The 21,855-nt window shown below is 41.4% G+C and overlaps 1 protein-coding gene across 35 annotated transcripts in view; it reads left to right on the plus strand.

The window, feature by feature from the left end:
• pard3ab (par-3 family cell polarity regulator alpha, b) overlaps positions 1 to 21,855 on the plus strand; it is a 363,970-nt gene that overhangs the window by 292,354 nt on the left and 49,761 nt on the right. For 3 of the 35 annotated variants that reach the window (XR_013650782.1, XM_078935609.1, XM_020711398.3), the window contains one exon: positions 15,048 to 15,070. The exons of the other annotated variants lie outside the window; for them this stretch is intronic. Coding sequence is in view for 2 of the 3 variants with exons in the window: in XM_078935609.1 (XP_078791735.1) it covers positions 15,048 to 15,070 (23 nt within the window). In the remaining variant the exon portion in view is untranslated. The remainder of the gene's footprint in view (positions 1 to 15,047; positions 15,071 to 21,855) is intronic. 35 annotated transcript variants of the gene reach the window in all.

Raw genomic sequence — 21,855 nt, forward strand, 5'->3', positions numbered from 1 at the left:
CTTAACCGTAGCCGGGCTAACTCTGACAGCATGTTGCACATTAGTGTGCATGTAATGGTGCCTGACTCACGTGATGTGTTGCGCTTTGTCTCCGCTGGGAGCAGAACTCGGTCTGTCACCGTGGGAGGAGGAGGAGCTGGGAAAAGATAGGGGAACTTTAGAACATTTGGGTTTAAGCAGGAGAGCAGGGTGCTGAGCTAAGAGCTCGCTGTGGCCTAAAAGGCTTTTGACCCACATTTGGTATCATGAATGGCACTTTACATCGCTCAGCTGTCAGAATGCAAAGCCCTCTCTGTTTGCGTGTGTGCGTGCCGGCTTTGGACCTGCATGTATTATATATGTAGGATATTGAGGGGTCTGTCTCTGCTTTGTGTACTTTTATTTTAGAGTCTTTAATGGATTCTGGGATATGATTCTCCTTTTTATGGCCCAGAGGAGACTTGTGGCCAAAAGAAAAAGAGTTCCTGACATAGCAAACACATTTGTATTCTTTTATGCTAAAAAATTTCATGCATAACAATTTTGCCCTTTTGAACTTCAGAAATGAAACCCGATCTTCAGTCTTCCTCTAAAAGGTTTCCATCAAAGTCCAAAAAACAGGCCTAACACGATGCTTTAAAATCTGAAGCATGTGAAGGGCTGTGTGGTGTCACAGTGATTCCATCATTCACTGTGGTTTCTTTTAAAATGATCTTTCCTTTACTACTGTGATGACACCTGGCTGGTGAATCCTTCACAGATGCTTCAGAACTCAGTAAAGCATCTGGTTTTCAATAAACCCTAAGGGGCCCACAGGTCAGGCTACAGTGTCTGACCAAAGTCATTAAAGCATTTAAACCTTTTCAGGTTTTAAAGTTGAAAAAAAACACATTTCTTTGGACTACATTTTCACTAATACAAATGAATAAACTCAAATATGTATTTTGACCTCATTTTCCTCATTGACTTTTCCCTCTTAACACGTGAAGGTTCTTGTTTATCCAGGTAACATTGTTTTGAAGTTGAGTCATAGCATCCAGAGTTAAAATGTTCTCTATTTTAACACTCCAAGGGGCTTTTTCAGTCTTAAGGCTTGTTTTTGAAAAAAACTTTTTTGATTGCAATACAGGATCTACTTCCCTTTAGAGGTCGCCGCAGTAAATCACTGCTATGATTTGCACACGTGTTTTAGCTTTTCAGCTACAGATGCCCAACTTTCTGTGATCCACAATCCCAGACTTGGGACAGTGACATGAAAACTCTGGAGGGTGCTTCCACTTAAACGTCCCAGGCACTCTGCCATCTGAGGACTAAACACAGCCCAAATAAACTTTACACAAGTTTTGCAAAACTTTGATGTAGAAACTAAATCTTTGGTGATTAGGCATTGGGCTGATAACATCTTGCATGCTTAGAAAGAACTCTGACCATTGACCCCAGATTTTAGATGTTGTAGGTGGTTAGAGGCCAGCCCATATTTAAAGACAAATATATGGTTGTAATTGGCTGAGAAGAAAGGGGTTATTGCCATTGTTCAGTATGAAGGCTTAATGAATGATGGTGTGTACAGTGACATAACAACCCAGCCAGCCTGAAAGTGAGGCATATCTTCCTTATTAAAATTGATTAACTTCACAAATGTATGTAGTTTCAACAAAATGAAAAATTATATATATATGTATGTATATATATACAAATCAAATACTTATTGACCTCACTGGATGTTTATATATATATATATATACATATATATATATATATACATACATATATACACACATACATACAGTGAGGTCAATAAGTATTTGATCACCCTGGGATTTAGCAAGTTCTCCTACTTAGAAAACATGGAAGGGTCTAAAATGTTCATCATAGGTGCATTTCCACAGTGAGAGACAGAATCTGTAGAAACATTCAGAAATCACGTTGTACGTTTTTTTTAATATTACTGTGACAAATAAGTATTTGATCACTTGAGTTAAACAACTTTAATATTTGGTACAGAAGCCTTTGTTAACAACTACAGAGGTCAAACGGTTCCTGTAGTTCTTCACTAGGTTTCTACACACTGCTGCAGGGATTTTGGCCCACTCCTCCATACAGATCTTCTCTAGATCTGTCAGGGTTTAGGGCTCTCACTGAGCAACAAAGAGTTTTAGCTCCCTCCAAAGATACTCTATTGGATTTAGGTCTGGAGACTGGCTAGGCCACTCCAGAACCTTGATATGCTTCTTACGGAGCCACTCCTTGGTTTTCTTGGCTGTGTGCTTTGGGTCATTTTCCTGCTGAAAGACCCAGCCACGACCCATCTTCAACGCTCTGACTGAGGTAAGGAGGTTTTTGCCCAATATCTCACATTACAGAGCCCCGTATTGTTTTACTTATAGTAGCCTTGGAAACGGTGGTCCCAGCTCTCTTCAGGTCATTGACCAACTCCTCCCGTTTGGTCCTGGGCTGATGCTTGTCCTTGGGCAAAACACTTCAACCTCCCTACCTCCAGTGTGGCTCCACTGGTGTGTGAATGTGCAGGAATGTCCCAGTGATAGTCAGAGGGACCGTACACAGAGGCAGCCACGCCTCTGTCATCACCAAGCATGAATGAGGAGTGAATGAATAATGGACACATTGTAAACGCTTTGAGCGTCTGAAAAAGCGCAGATAAATCTAATCCATTATTGTTTTTATTAAGGAGGCAAACTCTACATTAGTTTTTTAAAGTAGTCCTGGGATGGATTTTGCAAAGTTTTCTACAGAACTTTGTCATAGATAGTGCCTTCTGATTGTAGCATTATGACCTATAACCTTTTGACAAATACCCAGAGAAAGGTAGATGTCCAGGATGATGTAGAATCTTGTAAGCATCCTCCTCGCTGGTAAAGAAAGGCGGCAACAAAAGGTTTCTGTTTAACGCTGCATAAGAAACAGTTGAGTCATTAGGTATGAAGCAGAGGAGTTTGCTGGGAGTTACAGCACGTTGCAACATCCTCTTAGAAATGTTCAAATGTTCCTCCTCTCTGCTGCCCTCCTCGTCCCATATTCTCTTGCTTAATACCCAGCAGCATTTAGCATTAATGTATTCCTGCACTTCTTGTTCCTTGTCCTCCCTTCTTGCAAACATTGCCTTTGCTCAAATCAATGTCTGCTTCTCCTAAATTTGTACCTGGAGCGTTGGAGGGTTGGAAAAGGTGATGAGTGTAGTTTGTATTACAGACCTACACAGTAGACTTTAGAATTTACTCTGTAGAGAGGACATACGTCTCCAAATGAAAATCCTCATGTTTTTATTTTTGATGACCTGTCTTATTGTTTGTGAGAAGCACATTTTCCCAATTACGTCACATTGTAGCAAATGATTTGTTTTGTTGTCTTCCTTATTCCCATACAGTTCATTACCAGATACTAGGGGGTGTGTATCGGCAAGAATCTGGCAATACGATACATATCCTGAAACGCATCCCACGAAACAATGCATATTGCGATATTATACCAGAACACTTTTTAAAAACTTTTTTTCCAATGTATGACTTAGAAAAAAACTCTACCTGGATATTAATACACGTTTCACTGTAATAAAATGGTAAAATGCATTTTATTTAAGGATCACAATGTTAAGCACTGCAACTGTATCTCATATACAAGTTGCTTTTACCCAAGCAAATTCATAATGCTTATTTTGGTAACTTAAATTATATTTGTTCTTAAAAGGAATAGTCTACATTATCTGATTATATACAACAAATATTTTTCAGTATAAGAGAGAAAATAGAATGAATGTGCCTTGACCAATAAGGTTCTAAACGTATGAATAAGGAAATAAAGTACTATTTCCAACAGTTCTAAATGTAGCATCTCCAGTACTTTTAAACGGTTCAGAAGCCTGAACGATGCATAAAGAAAAAAAAACAAAAAAAAAAAGATTCTTTTCAGAAACATTAAAGTGTGATGAGGCTGCATGACAGGATGAAGTAAAGCGATTTAATGTGGCTAAGATGGAATTAAATAAATGATTAATCAATTACTGAAAATTGTCAAATTGATTGACTTAATGATATTACTTCACTTGCTCAAAAAATAGATAAGCTGATTCATGTATTTTTCCTAATGTAACATAATTTTGCACATATTATTAACTTTTGATACTTGACCAAATTTTGCTATGAAAATTCCTGAATTTACATGTGGAAGTAAACACGTGTACTGGCTACTGGATACTGGCAGCAACATGGCACAGAGTTTCGGTTCGGTACCCATGCTAAGTTATACATATCCCTATGTAGTGCATGTCTCATGACAACAAACAAGCTGGTTTTTACTGAGGTCTTGTCGTTGTTTTGTTGGGTGTAGAGCTGCTGAAAGAGGCTCAGTTTGCTGTTCTGCCACCTAACGGTCGGGGGTTTAAGTGGAAAACAAGAGTCAGACGCTGAAAGACGCTCATAAATAATTAAATAAATTGTGTCCTGACAGCATTTTGAATCGATACAAATATTATCAAATGAAATATCGCGATATATGGTCTAATCGGTTTTTCCCCACACTTTCCCCCACTGAAATCTCATCTCGACAAGCCTGTTTCTTGCAGCACATAAAAATTACACCAGAGCCTTCATCTTTAAAGAGCCTGTGGTATTTATTGACGGCTTGAAGTGTTCTTTATCCACACAGGCTTCAGGCCAGGGCCTATTAAAGCGATTGAATCTTCTTTGCATTTTGTCTTTGAAGTTTTGGGAGAACGACTGCGCCGTCCAAATCATTAGTGATAGCAAAGCGCTCGATGTGGAGAGCCACTGCTTTCATGGCAGCAGTCAGAGCATTGTGGCGTCTCTGTTGAAAACTTCCAGGATAATATGGTTTGATGTGGGAGAGAGAAAGGCAGAAAGGCCATCCATGCCTTTATGGACTTTGCTTTTGTGCACTAGTGCACATTCATGTTGGAAGAAGATAGGGCCACTCTAAACTGTTCCCACAAGGTTGGGAGCATGAAATTGTTCAAAATGTTTTGGTATCCTAAAACATTCAGAGTTCCTTTCATTGGAACTAAAGGGCCAATCCCATAATTCTTTCTCTACCAAATTTCACACTCAGGACAATGCAGTCCAGAATGTACTGTTCTCCTGGCAGCCCAGGAACAAGCCCTGAGCACCAGAGCCATAGAGGCTCAGATCTACCACACCAGACAAGACCCAAGGTGTAGGCTGTGCAAAGAGGCGCCTGAAACAATCCAGCACATAACTGCAGGATGTAAGATGCTGGCAGGGAAAGCATACATGGAGCGCCACAATCAAGTGGCTGGAATAATATACAGGAACATGTGTGCAGAATATGAACTGGAAACCCCAAGATCAAAATGGGAAACACCTCTGAAGGTGGTAGAGAATGAGAGGGCAAAGATCCTGTGGGACTTCCAGATCCAGACTGATAGGATGGTAATGGAGAACCAACCAGACATTGTAGTGGTGGATAAAGAACAGAGGAAAGCCGTTGTGGTGGATGTGGCAGTGCCAAGAGATGGGAACATCAGGAAGAAGGAACATGAGAAACTGGAGAAATACCAGGGACTCAGAGAAGAACTGGAGAAAGCCTGGAAAGTGAAGGTGACAGTGGTGCCTGTGGTAATTGGAGCACTTGGGGCAGTAACCCCCAAGCTGGAGGAGTGGCTACAACAGATACCTGGAAAGACCTCAGACCTCTCAGTCCAGAAAAGCGCAGTGCTAGGAACAGCTAAGATACTGCAGGACCCTCAAGCTCCCAGGCCTCTGGTAGAGGACCCCAGCTTGGAGGAGAAACCACCCACCAAAGGGTGAGAGGGGCATTTTATATATATATATATATATATATATATATATATATATATATATACACACACACATATTTCTATTTCACTGGATTTTGCCTGAAGTTGTTTGTTTTAATTCCTTTTCACGTTATTAAGTTATATGATTCAAGAGTTTTGGGGGTTGTATATCACTCTGAGGAAGATGTAAAAAACCATTCTGTTCCCAGCAGATACAAAACAGATTACTTGTGATTATGGTTTTTGTATCAAAAACCGTATGGCATTTATTTCTGTAAAATAATCTTGTAACTAAATCTGTCTCTACATCTCTGTTTTTGAGTTAGGTTTCCTGTGTCATCTGTTAGGGATGTCTTCTGCTGCATAACTAGGTGACTCCATCCTCAGAAACAGGGTAGATTCCTAAGGCTTTACGGCTTCAGGAGTAAAATCAGTCTTCAAGTGTTGTAGTTGTGGGTTGTAACCTCCCAGGGTTTTTTTTTCATTCTTCGGCACAGTGTGCTTCCCACACTGCTGCAGCCTCAGGTTTCCCACATGGAGTGTAGGAAATAAAGGGAGTTCCTCTAAAGCTGCCAGCAGGAGTTGCAGCTTGCATCACAGCAATGGCTTTTATTTAATGCAAGGAAGACGAGGAGGGAAGGATGAGAGGACGGGAGGAGGGACTTTGAGGTATTCAGTAAGATAATAGAGTGAAGGAGAAACTTAAAAAACAGTGAATACATCTGAGAAACTTGAATAGATCAGCAGAACTTTAGGCAGTAAAAGATTTTTTTGTCTAAGCCTAAAAAAGAAACTTTCACTTTTATGAATCTCTGCATTTGAGATAAAGAAAATGTCACTGTGAATAACACCCATCCACGCTGCTTTGAGAATTGTTTTCTATGTTTAAAATAATGGGAAACGTTTAGTCTAGTAGAGAAAAAAGAAGTCATTAAACCAATTAGAGTTGGTGGAGAAGGCTGTCCGAGCTCTTTCTGCGGATGCTCTGAATCATTTCTTCTTGTTTGGATCTCTTATTTCAATGAACCGCTTTTCAGTGCAGATATAACAAATTGCTGCTTTTTTTATTACGGCTCTGAAATGACTAAGCATTTCTGTGAATGAGACCAACAGCTGCCTGGGAGGAGATGTGCTGGTGCAATGACTTGTAGGGACAAAACAAAATCGTTTCTTTTGGACCCTCATTTGCTCATGCAAATGTGGCATTGTGTAGGGGAGAATTCATAATGCAGCGTGCAGACAGAGGAGGTATGTTTTTCTCATGAAGCTGTTTTTTCAGATCACAGACGGAGCAACGGTTAATGAATGGGAGCTGTGGACTCTTGTCCTCCGACTCCCGCTTTTATGTTGTTATTTCAAGAGTCATGTTTTCTGCTTCTGAAAGCCGTAAATACTCACTTTTAACTTTATTGTGCTTCACTTAAGTTTTTCCAAGCTGGATAGGGATAAAGAAATAGATAATATTTGATCCAGAGTATAATATTATATTTTCTCCTTTTTTTTTAACCATCCTTCTGAATTCACAAGGGTTTGTAAGGATTTTATGTTCTTTAAACAATGTTATCGAATTCAAAAATAAAACAATCTTTTTGGACTTAAGAAAGTTTGTTTAAAATCCTATTGAGTCAACCAGTGTTCTTTGGATTCTACAATCACATTTGCTGGAAAAATGACAAAGCAGCAAACAAGGGATTTATGATTTAAGATGGAAAAATAACCTGAAAGAAGTCACGCTGTTTTTTTAGAGTTGCAGTACAAGGATTGTGTTTAATGATGGTAAGAAACAATCACACAGTCATTAAATAAAGAAATCAGTGGGGGGGGGGGGGGGGGGGGGGGGCTGAATAGTACCATTAAACATCTTAGATTATTCTTCGAAGGCTCATGACATTTATGTCACCTTGTCTGATTCCAGTTTATGCGTCAGTAATGCTGAAGCTCAACATAATCCAGCTTTTTATGTATATTGACATCAGATTTAAAGTTAATTATTTTTATTTTTATTTTTTTTGTATACATTTTTAGAAAACTTAAGTGTACTGTGTTCCTATTACTTTTATCAGTTTTCCTACATGTCTTTATTTACTATTACATATATATATACATATATACATATACTATAGTATTTTAGGAAACAATGTTTCAACAAGAGATAGCAGCCTTTTCAGTATTGACCCAATAAATCCTACTTCTCCTGCCTCTTCCCCTTTATCCATCACTTCTTTTATCCTACAATATGTCTTAAGATCCATAATTGAGAGGAAATTACTGCATTTGAAAGTATAAATGTCTGATTTGATATGATTTTTGCCATAAGAAAGGCACTGTCAAAGATCTTGTTGTTCCAGAATTTGTGCAAAACAGGCAGGCGACTGCTTCCAACTACAGCAAGTTTATTAGCTCAGCTAAAGTCCACAAAGCTAAATCAGGGTCAGGCAGGAAGGGGTCATTAACGAGCATGAGAGCATCAGAGAAACAACGAGAAAGTCAGGATCCAGACGAGAGTCAGGACAGGCAAACAGTCAAAGACCAAACAGAGTCAGGAAATCAGAAGATCAGGTCTGGTTTTAATGTTTGGTAATGCAGGCAGAGTGGCACTCTGCTCAGAGCACTGCTTAAGATTAGATTAGATTAGATTAGATTAGATTAGATTAGATTAGATTAGATTTCTTTATTAATCCCACGAATGGGAAATTTCCTTGTCACAGTAGCATGGAGTTTGGCACAAGTATGTACAGACAGTAATGACAAGTTAGACAGACACACATTTGAAAGAATATATACAAAAGTAAGATTGTTCTGATAAATAAACAGGGAAAGAGATGTGCAGGTATATAGAGGTCATCTGTATATACAGTTTTTGTACAGTGAATAAAAAACAAAAACTATGAAAACTATTTACTTAGGCTGGTGTTGAACAGCCTGATAGCAGCTGGGATGAAGGACCTGCGATAGCGTTCCTTCTTGCATCGTGGGTGCAGCAGTCTGCCACTGAAGGAGCTGCTGAGGTCTGAAACAGTCTGGTACAGTGGGTGAGAGGGGTTGTCCATGATTGATGTTAGCTTGGCTAACATCCTCCTCTCACCCACCTCCTCGATGGAGTCCAGGGAGCAGTCCAGGACAGAGCCGGCCCGTCTGACCAGCTTGTTCAGTCTCTTCTTTTCTCTCTCCGAGCTTCCGCTGCTCCAGCAGACCACTGCATAAAGGATGGCTGAAGCCACCACAGAGTCATAGAAAATTCTTAGCAGTGTCCTGCACACCCCAAAGGACCTCAGTCGTCTGAGCAGGTGGAGACGACTTTGGCCCTTCTTGTACAGGGCATTTGTGTTGTGTGTCCAGTCCAGTTTATTGTTTAGGTGAACACCCAGGTTAAGTACACTGGTGATTGCAAATGAAAGTCAGATGTGCGCCATCCAGAAACTGTGCGCTAGTACAGTCCGGTTTAGAATGGTTCGGGCAATTCAGGCAAGCGTTTCCATTCAAAGTTGGACCATGTCACTTTGTATGCAGGGAGTAAACTGATTACAATGGCAATGGTGATGGCAATGTGACTACAGCAAAAGCAAAGCTATCAACAGCTACCCATCCAGCTCCCTCTGAATCAAGCCATTGCCAAAGATGCCAAGGAACGTTTGTAGTTCCAGTGCCAGCCACACCTTGCTGTTTTATGCGGGTATGTTTTACTGATATACGTCGACTGAAAGACAAAAAATGAACGTTTGGAATTGTTGGTGCTGGTTTGGCGCTTTCTTTTGTCATGAACCTCTACCAATCAATGGGCTTCATCGTGTGATGATGGCAATTCCACCATAACTGTTCCTTTCCATTTTTCTGTGGATCTTCAACCAACACGGGCAATAAATGGTAAGGGCAATTAATGGATCCATTTTATAGTGGAAATGTTCAAAATACCGAATTAGACCACTTGGTGGAAACAAAGCCTTAGCCTGCTGTTTCTGTTGAACCAGTTTTTAAAGGTTTTAGGTTTTTGAGGGATGAGTGTGACAGCTCAGCTCTTTGAAGAACAACACATCTTCATGGACTTTTACTCTGTTAACTCTCTTTCTAATTCCTATTTTGATATAACTAACAGGTTTACATGCACACTCAATATTTAATAATTATTTCATATTCACAATTAATTGTGTGACTTGTAGGATAATAATCTAATGGCAAATCTTTAAAAATAGGAATTAGCATATTAATAGAAATTGAATTAACACATGAAGATCTCACCTCAAGCTTATATCCACCTTTATGGTAAACACTTTGTAGTGGACATCTGCACATCTGTAATGAAATGCAGGAAACAAGTCAAATAATCTAGACACATAATCTAGACACCAGGGTAGCCTTATGTAACCATGACAACCATTGTTTCTTCTGTAATAACAAAGAACAGCAGCAACCTGTTTATTCTGAAGACATAGTTCTCTTGCAATAGCAAAGACAATGACTTTAGGGACTGGCATTTTTATCAAGAACAGACTGATGGAAAATGAGAACAGTAATGGTATAGTGAAGGAGAACAGAAGAACTGTAAGTGTGAACAAGCATCTTTTTTTGTCTTCCTCCTCATTGACAAAGATAGAAAATAATTGTTGGTGAGATGCATCTTTTAATTTGTCTCTTTAGATTAAAATGTTTTCTACCCATGGTCTCTGTGTTCACGATTGTCGTTTGATTAAAAATGTTATTTTTTTTGTGGATGACATCATTTGGTCTGTTTAGGCTTAAAAAAATAAAACTCCAAATATGTGTAATATGTCTTTTCTACAATTCAAATGTTTTCCTCTTTGATCTCATGAAGGCTGAGATGATGGATCACAGGGCAAAAGACCTAGGAGCGTTGGCTCCTCTAATAGATATTTCTATTTTTCTTGTTATGTCCTAGATGGATTTGAATAGTGGCCCAGCTAAACCTGCACAAGACCTATTGATCCCTGCCACCATCTCTCCTCTTGGCACTTCAGATAATGGATTGCCATCACATCCAATCTTACAATCATCCCCTTCCTTTAGGCCAGTTAGTCCAAATAATGACTAATCAATATGCGCTGGAGTCCCCCACAATGTCCTTTTAACACTTGATTTATGCCACGACTGTGCACACACTTTCCTCTCACTTTGCTATGTAGACAAACACTTTAACCAATCACAGTGAAAGCTAAGGCTCCTTTTTCTATTTACTCTAAAAAGACAATTTTAGATGTGTTTGTATAGAAAAACTTCACAGCAAAAGTCTGCATGTTAACATTGGTTTGGGTTAGACTGTGAGACAGTCGTCTGGGGCTTTTTGACATGCAGATGCAGGGATTTGGAATCCTCGCTCGTTGTCTGCATGCAGCTGTCAGACAGCATGTTCTAATGACAGGTTACTGCATCAAGGTCAGATTTTCTATAGCTTTGTCAAGACTGGTAGTTTATTGTGTAGTTTTATCAATGCAAGGCTCACCCGTGCATAGAGTGCAAGAAGGTCCAGCGTCTTTAAATTCATATCTAAGGAATCATTAGAGGTGAGCTTTACCTTTTTTTCCACACTTATTTATTCGTTCATTCTATTTTGTATAACACTTTTTTGCTGTAGCTGCAGCTAACATAGCATGCTAACAATAATGAAGCAGACATAAATTATTATTATTATCATCATATAAGTAGATTTTAGTTGTAAATACTGATCATGACAACATGATCATCTGTCATTTGTTTTATATGTACAGATGTTTATAAGTTGCTCTGAGCTCAAATAATCAAGGAAAAAAGGAAGATGCTTCTCTGACGTTTTTTTTTTATCTGACTTTTACACTTTACAACTAACCAAAAGGAATGTTCAAAACAACTCAAGTGTTTTTGCTTTACAAAAATAAATATTTACAAAAATAACAGCAGTTATATATTTTTTCATGTTATTACTATTTTCCCAATTTACATTTACAAATATGCAATAAACCTAATTTTATTTAATTATTAGAGACTATCAGAAAAAAGGAAAAAATATGAGGGGCTGTAATATACATTGACTGTCTAAGACAGGTGTCGGCAACCTGTACCACTCAAAGAGCCAATCAGATCATTTTACCACAGAAATGAAAGCACAGGGAGCCGCAACACTGGGGGTGTTAGCAAAAATTATTTTGCCGATATATCACAAAATGCTGTCAGAATATTTCTTTTAATTATTTATGAGCGGGATGTTTCCTTTGATCATTTGTCCACTCGTTTCTATTATTTTTTCTTTAAACCCAATAAAGTATATTAATTTTATGGATAACTACTATATTTTATTAAGAAGCAGCTGTTAGTTTGTTACGTGTCTGGAATCATAAGCGGTGAGTCTAAGCCCCTCCCCCGCCTCTACCTGTTCACACCTCTACAGCTCCAAGTTGCCCCCCCCCCCCCCAATAATAGTTATTCTAAAAAATAGAATGTAATGTAATGTAATAGTAACAGCTGTTTGTTTCTCAATATAGGTCTATGGGTTTTTGGGGGGAAGGGACACTCAGTCCGGTTCTAGTGTACAGTCAATGGTAATGTATTTATTAAATGCGCAAACGCATCTGTCACACGAGCAGGTTTATTAGCTCAGCTAAAAGTCCACAAAGCTAAATCGGAATCAAGCAGGCAGGGGTCAATAGCAGGCATGAGATCATCAGAGGAGAGACGGTGTAGTCAGGATCCAGGCGAGAGTTGGGGCAGGCGGCAGGCAAACAGGGTCAGCAAACAGAAGATAAGGTCCAACTACAACGCTTGGTAAGGAAGGGAGAGTAGCACAAACAATACTTCGTACTGAGTGAGGCTCAGTGCAGTGCTTAAGTAAACTGTGATTGGTTGAATGAAAGAGGGTCAGGTGTGTGGCATCCAGGAAGTGCATGGTTGGGTTGCTGAGTACGGTGGCCCAGAAGGAACACAACACAACACATTAACTTTACACACAACACATTAACTTTACACACAACACATTAACTTAACACACAACACATTAACTCACAACACGACACATTAACTTTACACACAACACATTAACTTTACAAACAACACATTAACTTAACACACAACACATTAACTCACAACACAACACATTAACTCACAACACAACACATTAACTCACAACACAACACATTAACTCACAACACAACACATTAACTCACAACACAACACATTAACTCACAACACAACACATTAACTCACAACACAACACATTAACTCACAACACAACACATTAACTCATAACACAACACAATAACTCACAACACAACACATTAACTCACAACACAACACAATAAATCACAACACAACACATTAACTCACAACACAACACAATAACTCACAACACAACACAATAACTCACAAAACATTAACTCACAACACATTAACTCACAACGGAAGTAAAGCAGCAATGGAAGTGATTTTATTCTGAAATTTCCACTGGGCTGAGCGGCTAACTACCTAACAGAAAGTAACGTCACAGTGAACTGTGGAGGGAGCATGATTTTCTACAAGAGAAGCTAGCAGCAGCGTTGCCAGATTGGGCGGTTTTGGGTGTAAATTTGCGGTCAAAAATGCATAATTTGGGCGGTTTTAGGGTCGGTTCAGCGGGTTCTTTCCCACTCATGAATATATCATGAGTGGGAAAGAACCCGCTGAATATATAATAGCGGCCTACTTTAGGCCGTGTGGCTTTTGGAGTTCTACTGAAGCTCCGTGAACGGCAGAGCTTAATGGACCGGGTTTTGTCATCTAACCTGTTGTTGGAGGAGTGCAACGCCCCGCCTCTTAGAAATTGTGTTTATTAAAGCCTGACAGTGGGGATCTCTCCACCTTTGTCATGTCAAGTGTTGGGGACCGCGTGCGTGTGTGAGAGGAAGAGGGAGGGGAAGAAAGGAGAGGAGCACGTGCAGCGACAGAGAGGGGTGTGAGTGCAGCACGCGGAGGAGTGTGCGTTAACATTGTGTAGCTTCTCTTGTAGAAGAAACATGCTCCCTCCACAGCTCACTGTGACGTTACTTTCTGTTAGGCAGTTAGCCACTCAGCCCAGTGGAAATTTCAGAATAAAAGCACTTCCATTGCTGCTTTACTTCCGTTGTGAGTTAATGTGTTGTGAGTTATTGGGTTGGGTTGTGAGTTAATGTGTTGTGTTGTGAGTTAATGTGTTGTGTTGTGAGTTAATGTGTTGCGTTGTGAGTTAATGTGTTGTGAGTTAATGTGTTGTGTTGTGAGTTAATGTGTTGTGAGTTAATGTGTTGTGAGTTAATGTGTTGTGTTGTGAGTTAATGTGTTGCGTTGTGAGTTAATGTGTTGTGTTGTGAGTTATTGTGTTGTGTTGTGAGTTAATGTGTTGTGTGTAAAGTTAATGTGTTGTGTGTTAAGTTAATGTGTTGTGTGTAAAGTTAATGTGTTGTGTGTAAAGTTAATGTCTTGTGTGTAAAGTTAATGTGTTGTGTTGTGACCCTTCTGGGCCACCGTAGCTGAGAGATGAAGTGCATTCAGTACTGGAGACTGCTCCCGCCAGTGACCAGAGGGGGAGACAGGGCTCTGACTTCTGACAGCATTAATGAATGAAACGATGTCTCTTACAGGTTGCACTATTGGACTGGTAAAACAACTTTCTAAGGGTGGAGGTTGGTAGAACTTTTTGATCCAGCTGGATTTTTTTAGTATAAATATTGAGAAACAGGAATAACCAAATAAAGATGGTTTTTTTTTGTTTGAGTCATTCATCACTGTCATTTTTGAGTCAACTTCCCACACACACACAAACACAGACTTTTAGAAAATAAATGTTATAAAAGTGAATATTTACTATATCTGCATAAAAATCCAACTAATAACATGCCTTTTTTTAGAGCAAAATACTTCCTTGCAGCATTTTTACATTTAAATGACCTTTTCCCCGCATTTTTTTCCTCATCTTGCTGTTGTCCTCTATGTCTTAATCTAGCCGTGATGCTTAAATTGACATCACGTCATTAAATGAAAGATAATCCCCAATAAACAGCAGCTTAGTATTTATAGCAGGTGTTCGGCATTTTTATAAAATCTAATACCATATGTATAATATCCAGATTAAGAATGCTAATCCTTCTAAAAACAGTAGATTTGGCTGCAAATGTTTCATCATTAACACAAATCCACAACTATTGCTGTCATGTTGCAGAGCTGCTTTAGGAGCCAGCTGCTGTCAGCTTTGCTTGTAAAAATAACATGTTATAATTAACTAACCTGTTGTTTCCTGTCAAATTTTGTGGCTTTTCACGCTCCGTGGACCATGAAAACCCAGCGATCGCACAATCACACAAGAAGGTAATGATAAGTAGACTTTATATGTTGATAGCCCCAGTAGTTTCTTGTTTTTCAGACGTCTAAAAGCAGCCATATTTCAGTAAAGCAGAGCTGGATCTTGCAGTGCATTTGCATAAAATTGTAGCTGGTTTGTTTGTGTCTCCTGAAGGCATCAGACATGGAGTCTGAAAGTTCAAGGATATGCAGATGAATTATGGGCATAAGAGACGAATACACTAGACTGTATATTCATGATACTAAGCCGTGATTACAGTCGTTGCCCTGTCCTTTGTGGAAGAAAACTCCATCCTTGAGACCCTAAAAAGAACACAACAGCGCTGTGTTTTTTTAATGCTGCTTTGATCCAGAATTTGCTGCATGACTGCTTCACATCACATTTCATAGAAATTACATAATCTGTCAATATTTGGACAGAATTTCTTATGAAAGACAGTGATGTTCTGAAAATTGTTTAATACACAAAATAGAATTTAGAAATGTCTAAAGGCTTTCATTTATTTATATGAAAATACCCCCAGCAATGAAACCCCTTTTTTACATTTAAAAGTTTTGTTAGATGTGCTTTTGAACACAGATTTAGTCTATTAAGGGAGAACATAAACAGACTTAAGCTTTGATATAATGTAACTGTTTTGTTGGAGAGTTCACACACTAGGCTGTTGGATCTAGAAATCTCAATAATAAAAGCTGTGTGACAAATTAAGCTGAGACGTCACAAAAAGCATCATCCAACATCTGAGAAAAATCCAAGAATAGATGGTAAGAAAGTCTAAAAGGGTTCCAGAATCACAGAGAAGCACTGACAGTATTTGCAATGGAAGAGCATTTCCAGGAGGTATTGGTGGAATAAAATGAACAGAAAAAATTGACTCACCCAGGAGGTCATTAAAGAAGCACAAAGACTTTTAAAGAACTGCTGCCGTCCTTTGACTCCAACAAGGTCAGAGTTCATGATTCAACAACAGGAAGTAGACTAGACAAAAATGGATCCATTAAAGTGTTTCAAAGAAAAGACACACTGCTGAAAAGAAAGACATGTAGAATCATCCTACTTTGGAGATAAAGAAAAACGTCTAGATAATTCCCAAATTTTTTCGCAAATATTCTAGAAACTGATGAAGCAATTGATTAAGTTTTTGGTTTTTGGAAAAGCAAACATAGCATTTCAGAAAGGGATATAACAGTAACAGTTAAACACTGGTAGTGGTACTTTGATGATCTTGGTCCAGTTTGAAATTTAACCCTTTAATAGCGGAGATGTCACTGGTGAGAAAAAATACTGCACACTCTTTCAACAAGCATAACTCTTTAAATATTTATGCATTTTCTGTAATTGTAAAATATTCTGAAGCGGAAAAAAGCAATTTTGCGCAGAAATTCAACACTTTACAAGAGTGAAGTGTTGAACATTGGTGCAAATCTGCTTTTCTCCACTTCAGAATTACTGTATTTTCCACACTATAAGGTGTAATTCAAAGTCTAAATTTTTGTCAAAAAAGACTGTGTGTTTTATAATTCAGAGTACCTTATATATGGATTAATTATGGCTTTGCTTACTAATGTAAAAGCGATTCGGACAAAGTGGTCTGTCAAAATGTCTGTCTGTTTTTTTGTTTGGTTGTTGGAAGTTTGGGTGTTGTAAATACGCTAATACCCCAATGCATCAGTTAGAACTAATAAACAGACTTCAAACAGGTTTTTTCTTGGAAGAGGAACCAGACAGGGCTGCCCACTCTCTCCTTCTCTTTTTGCTATATTCATTGAGCCTTTAGCTGCAGCAATAAGACAGAATGAGAGCATTATAGGAATAAAAACCAAACACAGCCATCATAAAATTAGTCTTTATGCGGATGACATATTACTGTTTTTAAGGAATTTACAATCTGTAAATGAAACGGCAATGATCATAAATGAATTCTCCTCCATATCAGACTATTCCATTAACTGGAATAAGTCTGTTTTATTACCACTCAACAGGAATATGGAACAAAGACTCACAATTCCAGTTAAAACAGGAAATATCAAATATCTGGGTATCTACTTTTCCCCCAAACTATCAGAACTGTTGCAGCTAAACCACACCCCATTACTGAAAAGCATACAGGACGATCTAACACGCTGGACCAACCTCCCTCTGTCCCTTATGGGCAAGGTAGCCACGGTTAAAATGAAAATCTTACCCAAAGTTAATTATCTCTTCTCAATGATTCCCACACAACCGCCATTAAAATGGTTCAAAACATTAGACTCATCCATATCAAGCTTTCTATGGAACAACAAACCTGCAAGAATTAGTCTAAAAACTTTAAAATCTGCAAAAAGCTGTGGAGGATTAGAACTACCTAATCTCCACAAATACTTTCTTGCAAATAGATTACAATATATCTTAAAATGGTTAAAAAATAATCCAGAAACCAACTCATGGTTAGACTTGGAACAGGCGTTATGTGGAAAGATCAACCTTTCACAGCTACCATTTATTAGCCAAACAGTTAAAAAACAGGATTTTTTCAAAAGCATTAATATAAATGCCACCTTAACAGCCTGGTGGGAATTTCTCAAAATATCAAAATCATCAATTCAACCGTGCAAATTGACACCCATCTGGAACAACCCGGACATCCTTATTAACAAAAAAATGATTCACTTCCCAGCTTGGCAAGCAGGGGGCATAAAACAACTAGAGCACGTAATTATTGATAGAAGATTCATAACTCCCCAGGAACTTCAAGACAAACATGGAATAAATAACTTCTTGGAATATCAGCAACTTAAATCAAGTATTACTAAAAAGTATAAAATTAAAGACGACGATTTAAAGCTACCAGATGTAGTTACCACTCTGATTAATTTTTCAATGAATAGAACTCTCTCCAAAATATACAAACTTTTATGTAATTTAGATAACAATATTGCCCTTCCAACAAAAAAATGGGATGCAGATTTGAGCATCAGCACAGATGAAAGCTTCTGGTCAGAACTCTGTCTAAACACCTTTAAACTGACAAAAAGTCCAAATCTGCAGCTAATCCATCTCAAAACTCTTCACAGAATTTACTACACTGGACAAAGGATGTTCAAGATGGGTCTCAGTAACTCAGACATTTGCGAGCACTGTGATAATAATCTACCCGACAGCTACATGCACGCACTGTGGTTCTGCACTCCTGTCCAGGCTCTCTGGCAGCAGGTATGTGCCGATTTATCAGTCTGGCTTAAGGTTTCAATCACTGCCTCACCGTCACTTTGTGTGCTTGGTGACATGAGTGCCATCGATATAGAAGAAGGATTAGCATCTAACATTTTCATAACTCTTTGTATTGCCAAAAAACTATTTAATAAATTGGAAAAACAAGAAAAATATAAACATAAGTCAACACAGAAATCTGCTGTTTGATCATATCAGCTTGGAAAAAATGTCAGCCCCAAGCTCAAGTAACTTTGAAAGAATTCAGTCTCTCTGGTCTCCTGTGGTTGACTCCATGACTTAGGGGGTGGGGGGCTTGGTCGTCGCTGCTCCTTGCCCTTCTGCCGTGGTTTGGGGTGGGGGTCGGGGCTTCCGGTGCCTGGCGGGGGCGGTGGGGGGCTCCGTTGGTCGGGGGGTCGGGTCCGGTGCCTGGGTGGGGCGGGCTGGGGCGCTGCAAGGTCGTCTGGGCTTGGGTGTGGGGGTGCGTGGTGGGGGGGTGGTCTGGCTTGGCTTGGGGGGGTGGTCCCTTTGCCTGTGCTGGGGGGGGTTGGCGGGGGACCCTGCTCGGGTGGGGGGGGCCCAGCGGCGCCGGATGGGCTGCCCATCTGCACCTGGGGCTGGGATCGGCCCTTCCCTGGCTCTGGGACGGGACGGGACAACCCTCTCGGGGCCCCCGGTCGCTCTGGGTGTCACCCGCTTCGGCTGCGGGGTCTGGGGTGGGGTGGGGTGGGGGGCTTGTCGGCCCTGTCCTGTTGGGGGGCGTCCTGGGGGGGAGGGGGGCCCATTATTAGTACGGGTCGGGGGGGCTAACGGGTCGGGGTCTCCGCTGAGGCAATCAGTGGTTGCCTCGGCCGGTTGGCCTCCTCGGTCCCGTCGAGGCCTGACCAGAGCTCTTCTAGGGCCGGCGTCTGGGGGTGGGGGCCTGGGCTTGCTCCGGGGGGGGGCGACGCTTTCTGGCTCCTCTCTCTCTGTGTGGGGCGGGTGGTGCCGGGCCTAGGGTGTCGGCGCCTCCGGGGGTGGGCCCCTGGGCTGGGTGGCCCTGGCCCCTTTGCTGGGGGTGGGCTGGGGGACGGCTGTTTGACCACCGGGGGACAGTCTACCAGCTGTCCCCAACTTACCCCCTTCCTTTTATAACCTCATATTAGGGTGAGGGGGTGGGGGGTCTAGCCTGCGATGCGCCTTGGGGGGGGGCTACTTGGGAGTGGCCCCCCTCCTATGGTTGCCGTATGGAGTGGGCCCCCCCTCTTTCGGTTTTATTTGCACCTTAGACATGTAGGGTCCTTGGTAGGGGGGGTGCTTGGACATCACTGCAAGCAAGCAGCAGATGTCCTCCTGGCACCCTACCCGCCAATTTTAACCGCACCTTAGACATTTAGGGCCCTTTGGTGTGGAGGGTGAGGGGACATCACTGTGAGTAATCAGGAGATGTCCCCTTAGTGCCCTACTCGCCAATTTTAACTGCACCCCCCTTAGTACACACACCCCTCCCCCTTCAATATATACATTCAAACATAAACACACACACATGCACACAAACACCCTCTCAAGCACCCATACACGCACACACATTTTACAAGGAAGGTGGGACCTGGGTCCATCTGTCCCCTACCCCTTCCCTGGTGGGGGGTGTGGGCCCCTTGGCGATGGCGGCCGTGTCCCTTGGGTGCCGGCTCCCTGGGCCCGGCGGTGCTCTCTCCGCGCGGTGGGGGGGTTCATATTACACCAGGGCCGGGGGTGTTCGTGTCCCTGGGGGGTGGGTCCTGGTCCTTGCCCCTGGGCGCTGGGCCCCGCCAAACTTCCAACATGGCCGAGCCTGGTCGGGCCATATTTATAACACCCCTTGTGGGCCGCCCTTTTTTCCCCGGGGTTCCCCCCTCCTGGGCGGGGGCGGCGGGCCCCTGCCTTGCTCCTACCTGGACCAACCGTGGGCCGGGTGGGTGGCTGCCTGGAGTGCGGAGCGGGTCTCCCTTGGGGGGTCCTGGCTCGTACCTGGGGTCGGGGCGGGGGGATGCCCGGAACTCCTGGGTGGTGGTGGGGTGCTCGTCTGGGGCTGTGGGCGTCCCTCTCCGGTGGGGCCCTGCGTTGGGCTCTTCCGGCGCGGCGGGGGGCTGCTTTCCTGGCTGGGCTGGGGCGGCGCTCTCTTTCCCTCTGCGCCTCCCTGCTCTCTGGCTCTGGGGGCCTCGCGGCGGTCCTGCTGGCCCTGGCCTGGGTGGCGGTCTTGGTCGCCCGGGGGGCGGTTGTTCCCTGCCTGTTCCCGTGTGGCGTTGGGGGAATTCCGGCTGCCGCTGCTGCTGGGGTATGGGTGTGGGGGTGGCTGGGCGCTCCTCCTCCTTCTTTTCACATTCCACCATCCATTTTAGAAGAACATAAACACTCACCTGAGCACAGGTGTTGGCTCACCTTTGCACTAATAGTTTGCATGATTGAATGAATGAAAGATTTCACACTAGTTGGTTTAAAGGCATAGGTATGCGTTCGTGAACACTATCTGTTTTGTGTGCATGTTGACATGTGGACATTTTTGCGGCTAGCAGGTGTGTTGATAATATTTGAGTGTGTGTGAACAGGCCCCGCCCTTTTTGTACTACATTTGAACCGTACCGTAACGATAAACAACCAGTAAGCCTGTCTGCTCTATGCTGCTTCATGGTCTTACCCCCTTTCCCCTCCGATTATCACCCTCCTACCCCCCCTCTCTCTTACGTCCCTCTCTCTTCTTCCCTCCTTTCTTTTTCCGTCCGGTCCAACACCAAAGATTTTCAAACATGATTGAAATTAATAAAGTTTGGCCTCAATTACAAAAGGGGTTTATTCAGACATACGTATGGTTTGTCTGAAGATTAATAACCCCTCTTGTTAAAATAAAATATGTCCAACAAAAGAGGCCCTCAGCTCTCATCTGTTTGCCTAGCTGTTGGACAGGACAAGTTAAAAAAAAAAAAAAAAAAAAAAGTAAATACGCTAATACGCTAATGTGTAGAGGTGTTGGACTGTGTTTTTTACTTGTTACTAACAAGGTTAGCAGTTAGCGTAGTCACAGTAACATTTGTTTTAGTGGTTATCAGTCTGGGTTTTTTTACGTATTGCAAACAAGGTTGGGAGTTAAAGGTATCGTAAAATAAGCTAACCTGGCTAACAATTCTAATGTGTAGCGTGTTACAAACAAGTTAGATTTACCGTGAACGTAGTTAATAAGGACTGACGAACTGGTGGCCTTGCCTTTGACTCTTTTGTCTCGCTCAATGCGCCTTATAATTCAGTGTGTCTTTTGTGACATAAGTTCAAAGACATGATCCGGAGCGCCCTATTGTAGAGTAGTTGATTTCCATTGATTGCGTAAGCACTTTACTACTGTAAAAGTGTAAAGTGTTGCATATCTGCACAAAGCTGTTTTTCACCGCTTCAGAATCCGTTGGCATTAAGTAATTCATGAATTCATTACATTTATTTGCATAAACAGCTGACGAGTTATGATAATTCCAACAACATCTGCAGCCAAAGCTCCGGTGTTAAAGGGTTAAAACCTGGTTAACTTATAAAAAATTGTGACGAAGCCATGAAATCTCTTGTATACCAAAAGAATTCCTGAATACATTTT

The sequence above is a fragment of the Oryzias latipes genome, chromosome 17 (assembly GCF_053564925.1).
Source record: "Oryzias latipes strain Hd-rR chromosome 17, Olatipes_Hd-rR_3.1".
Lineage (NCBI taxonomy): Eukaryota > Metazoa > Chordata > Actinopteri > Beloniformes > Adrianichthyidae > Oryzias > Oryzias latipes.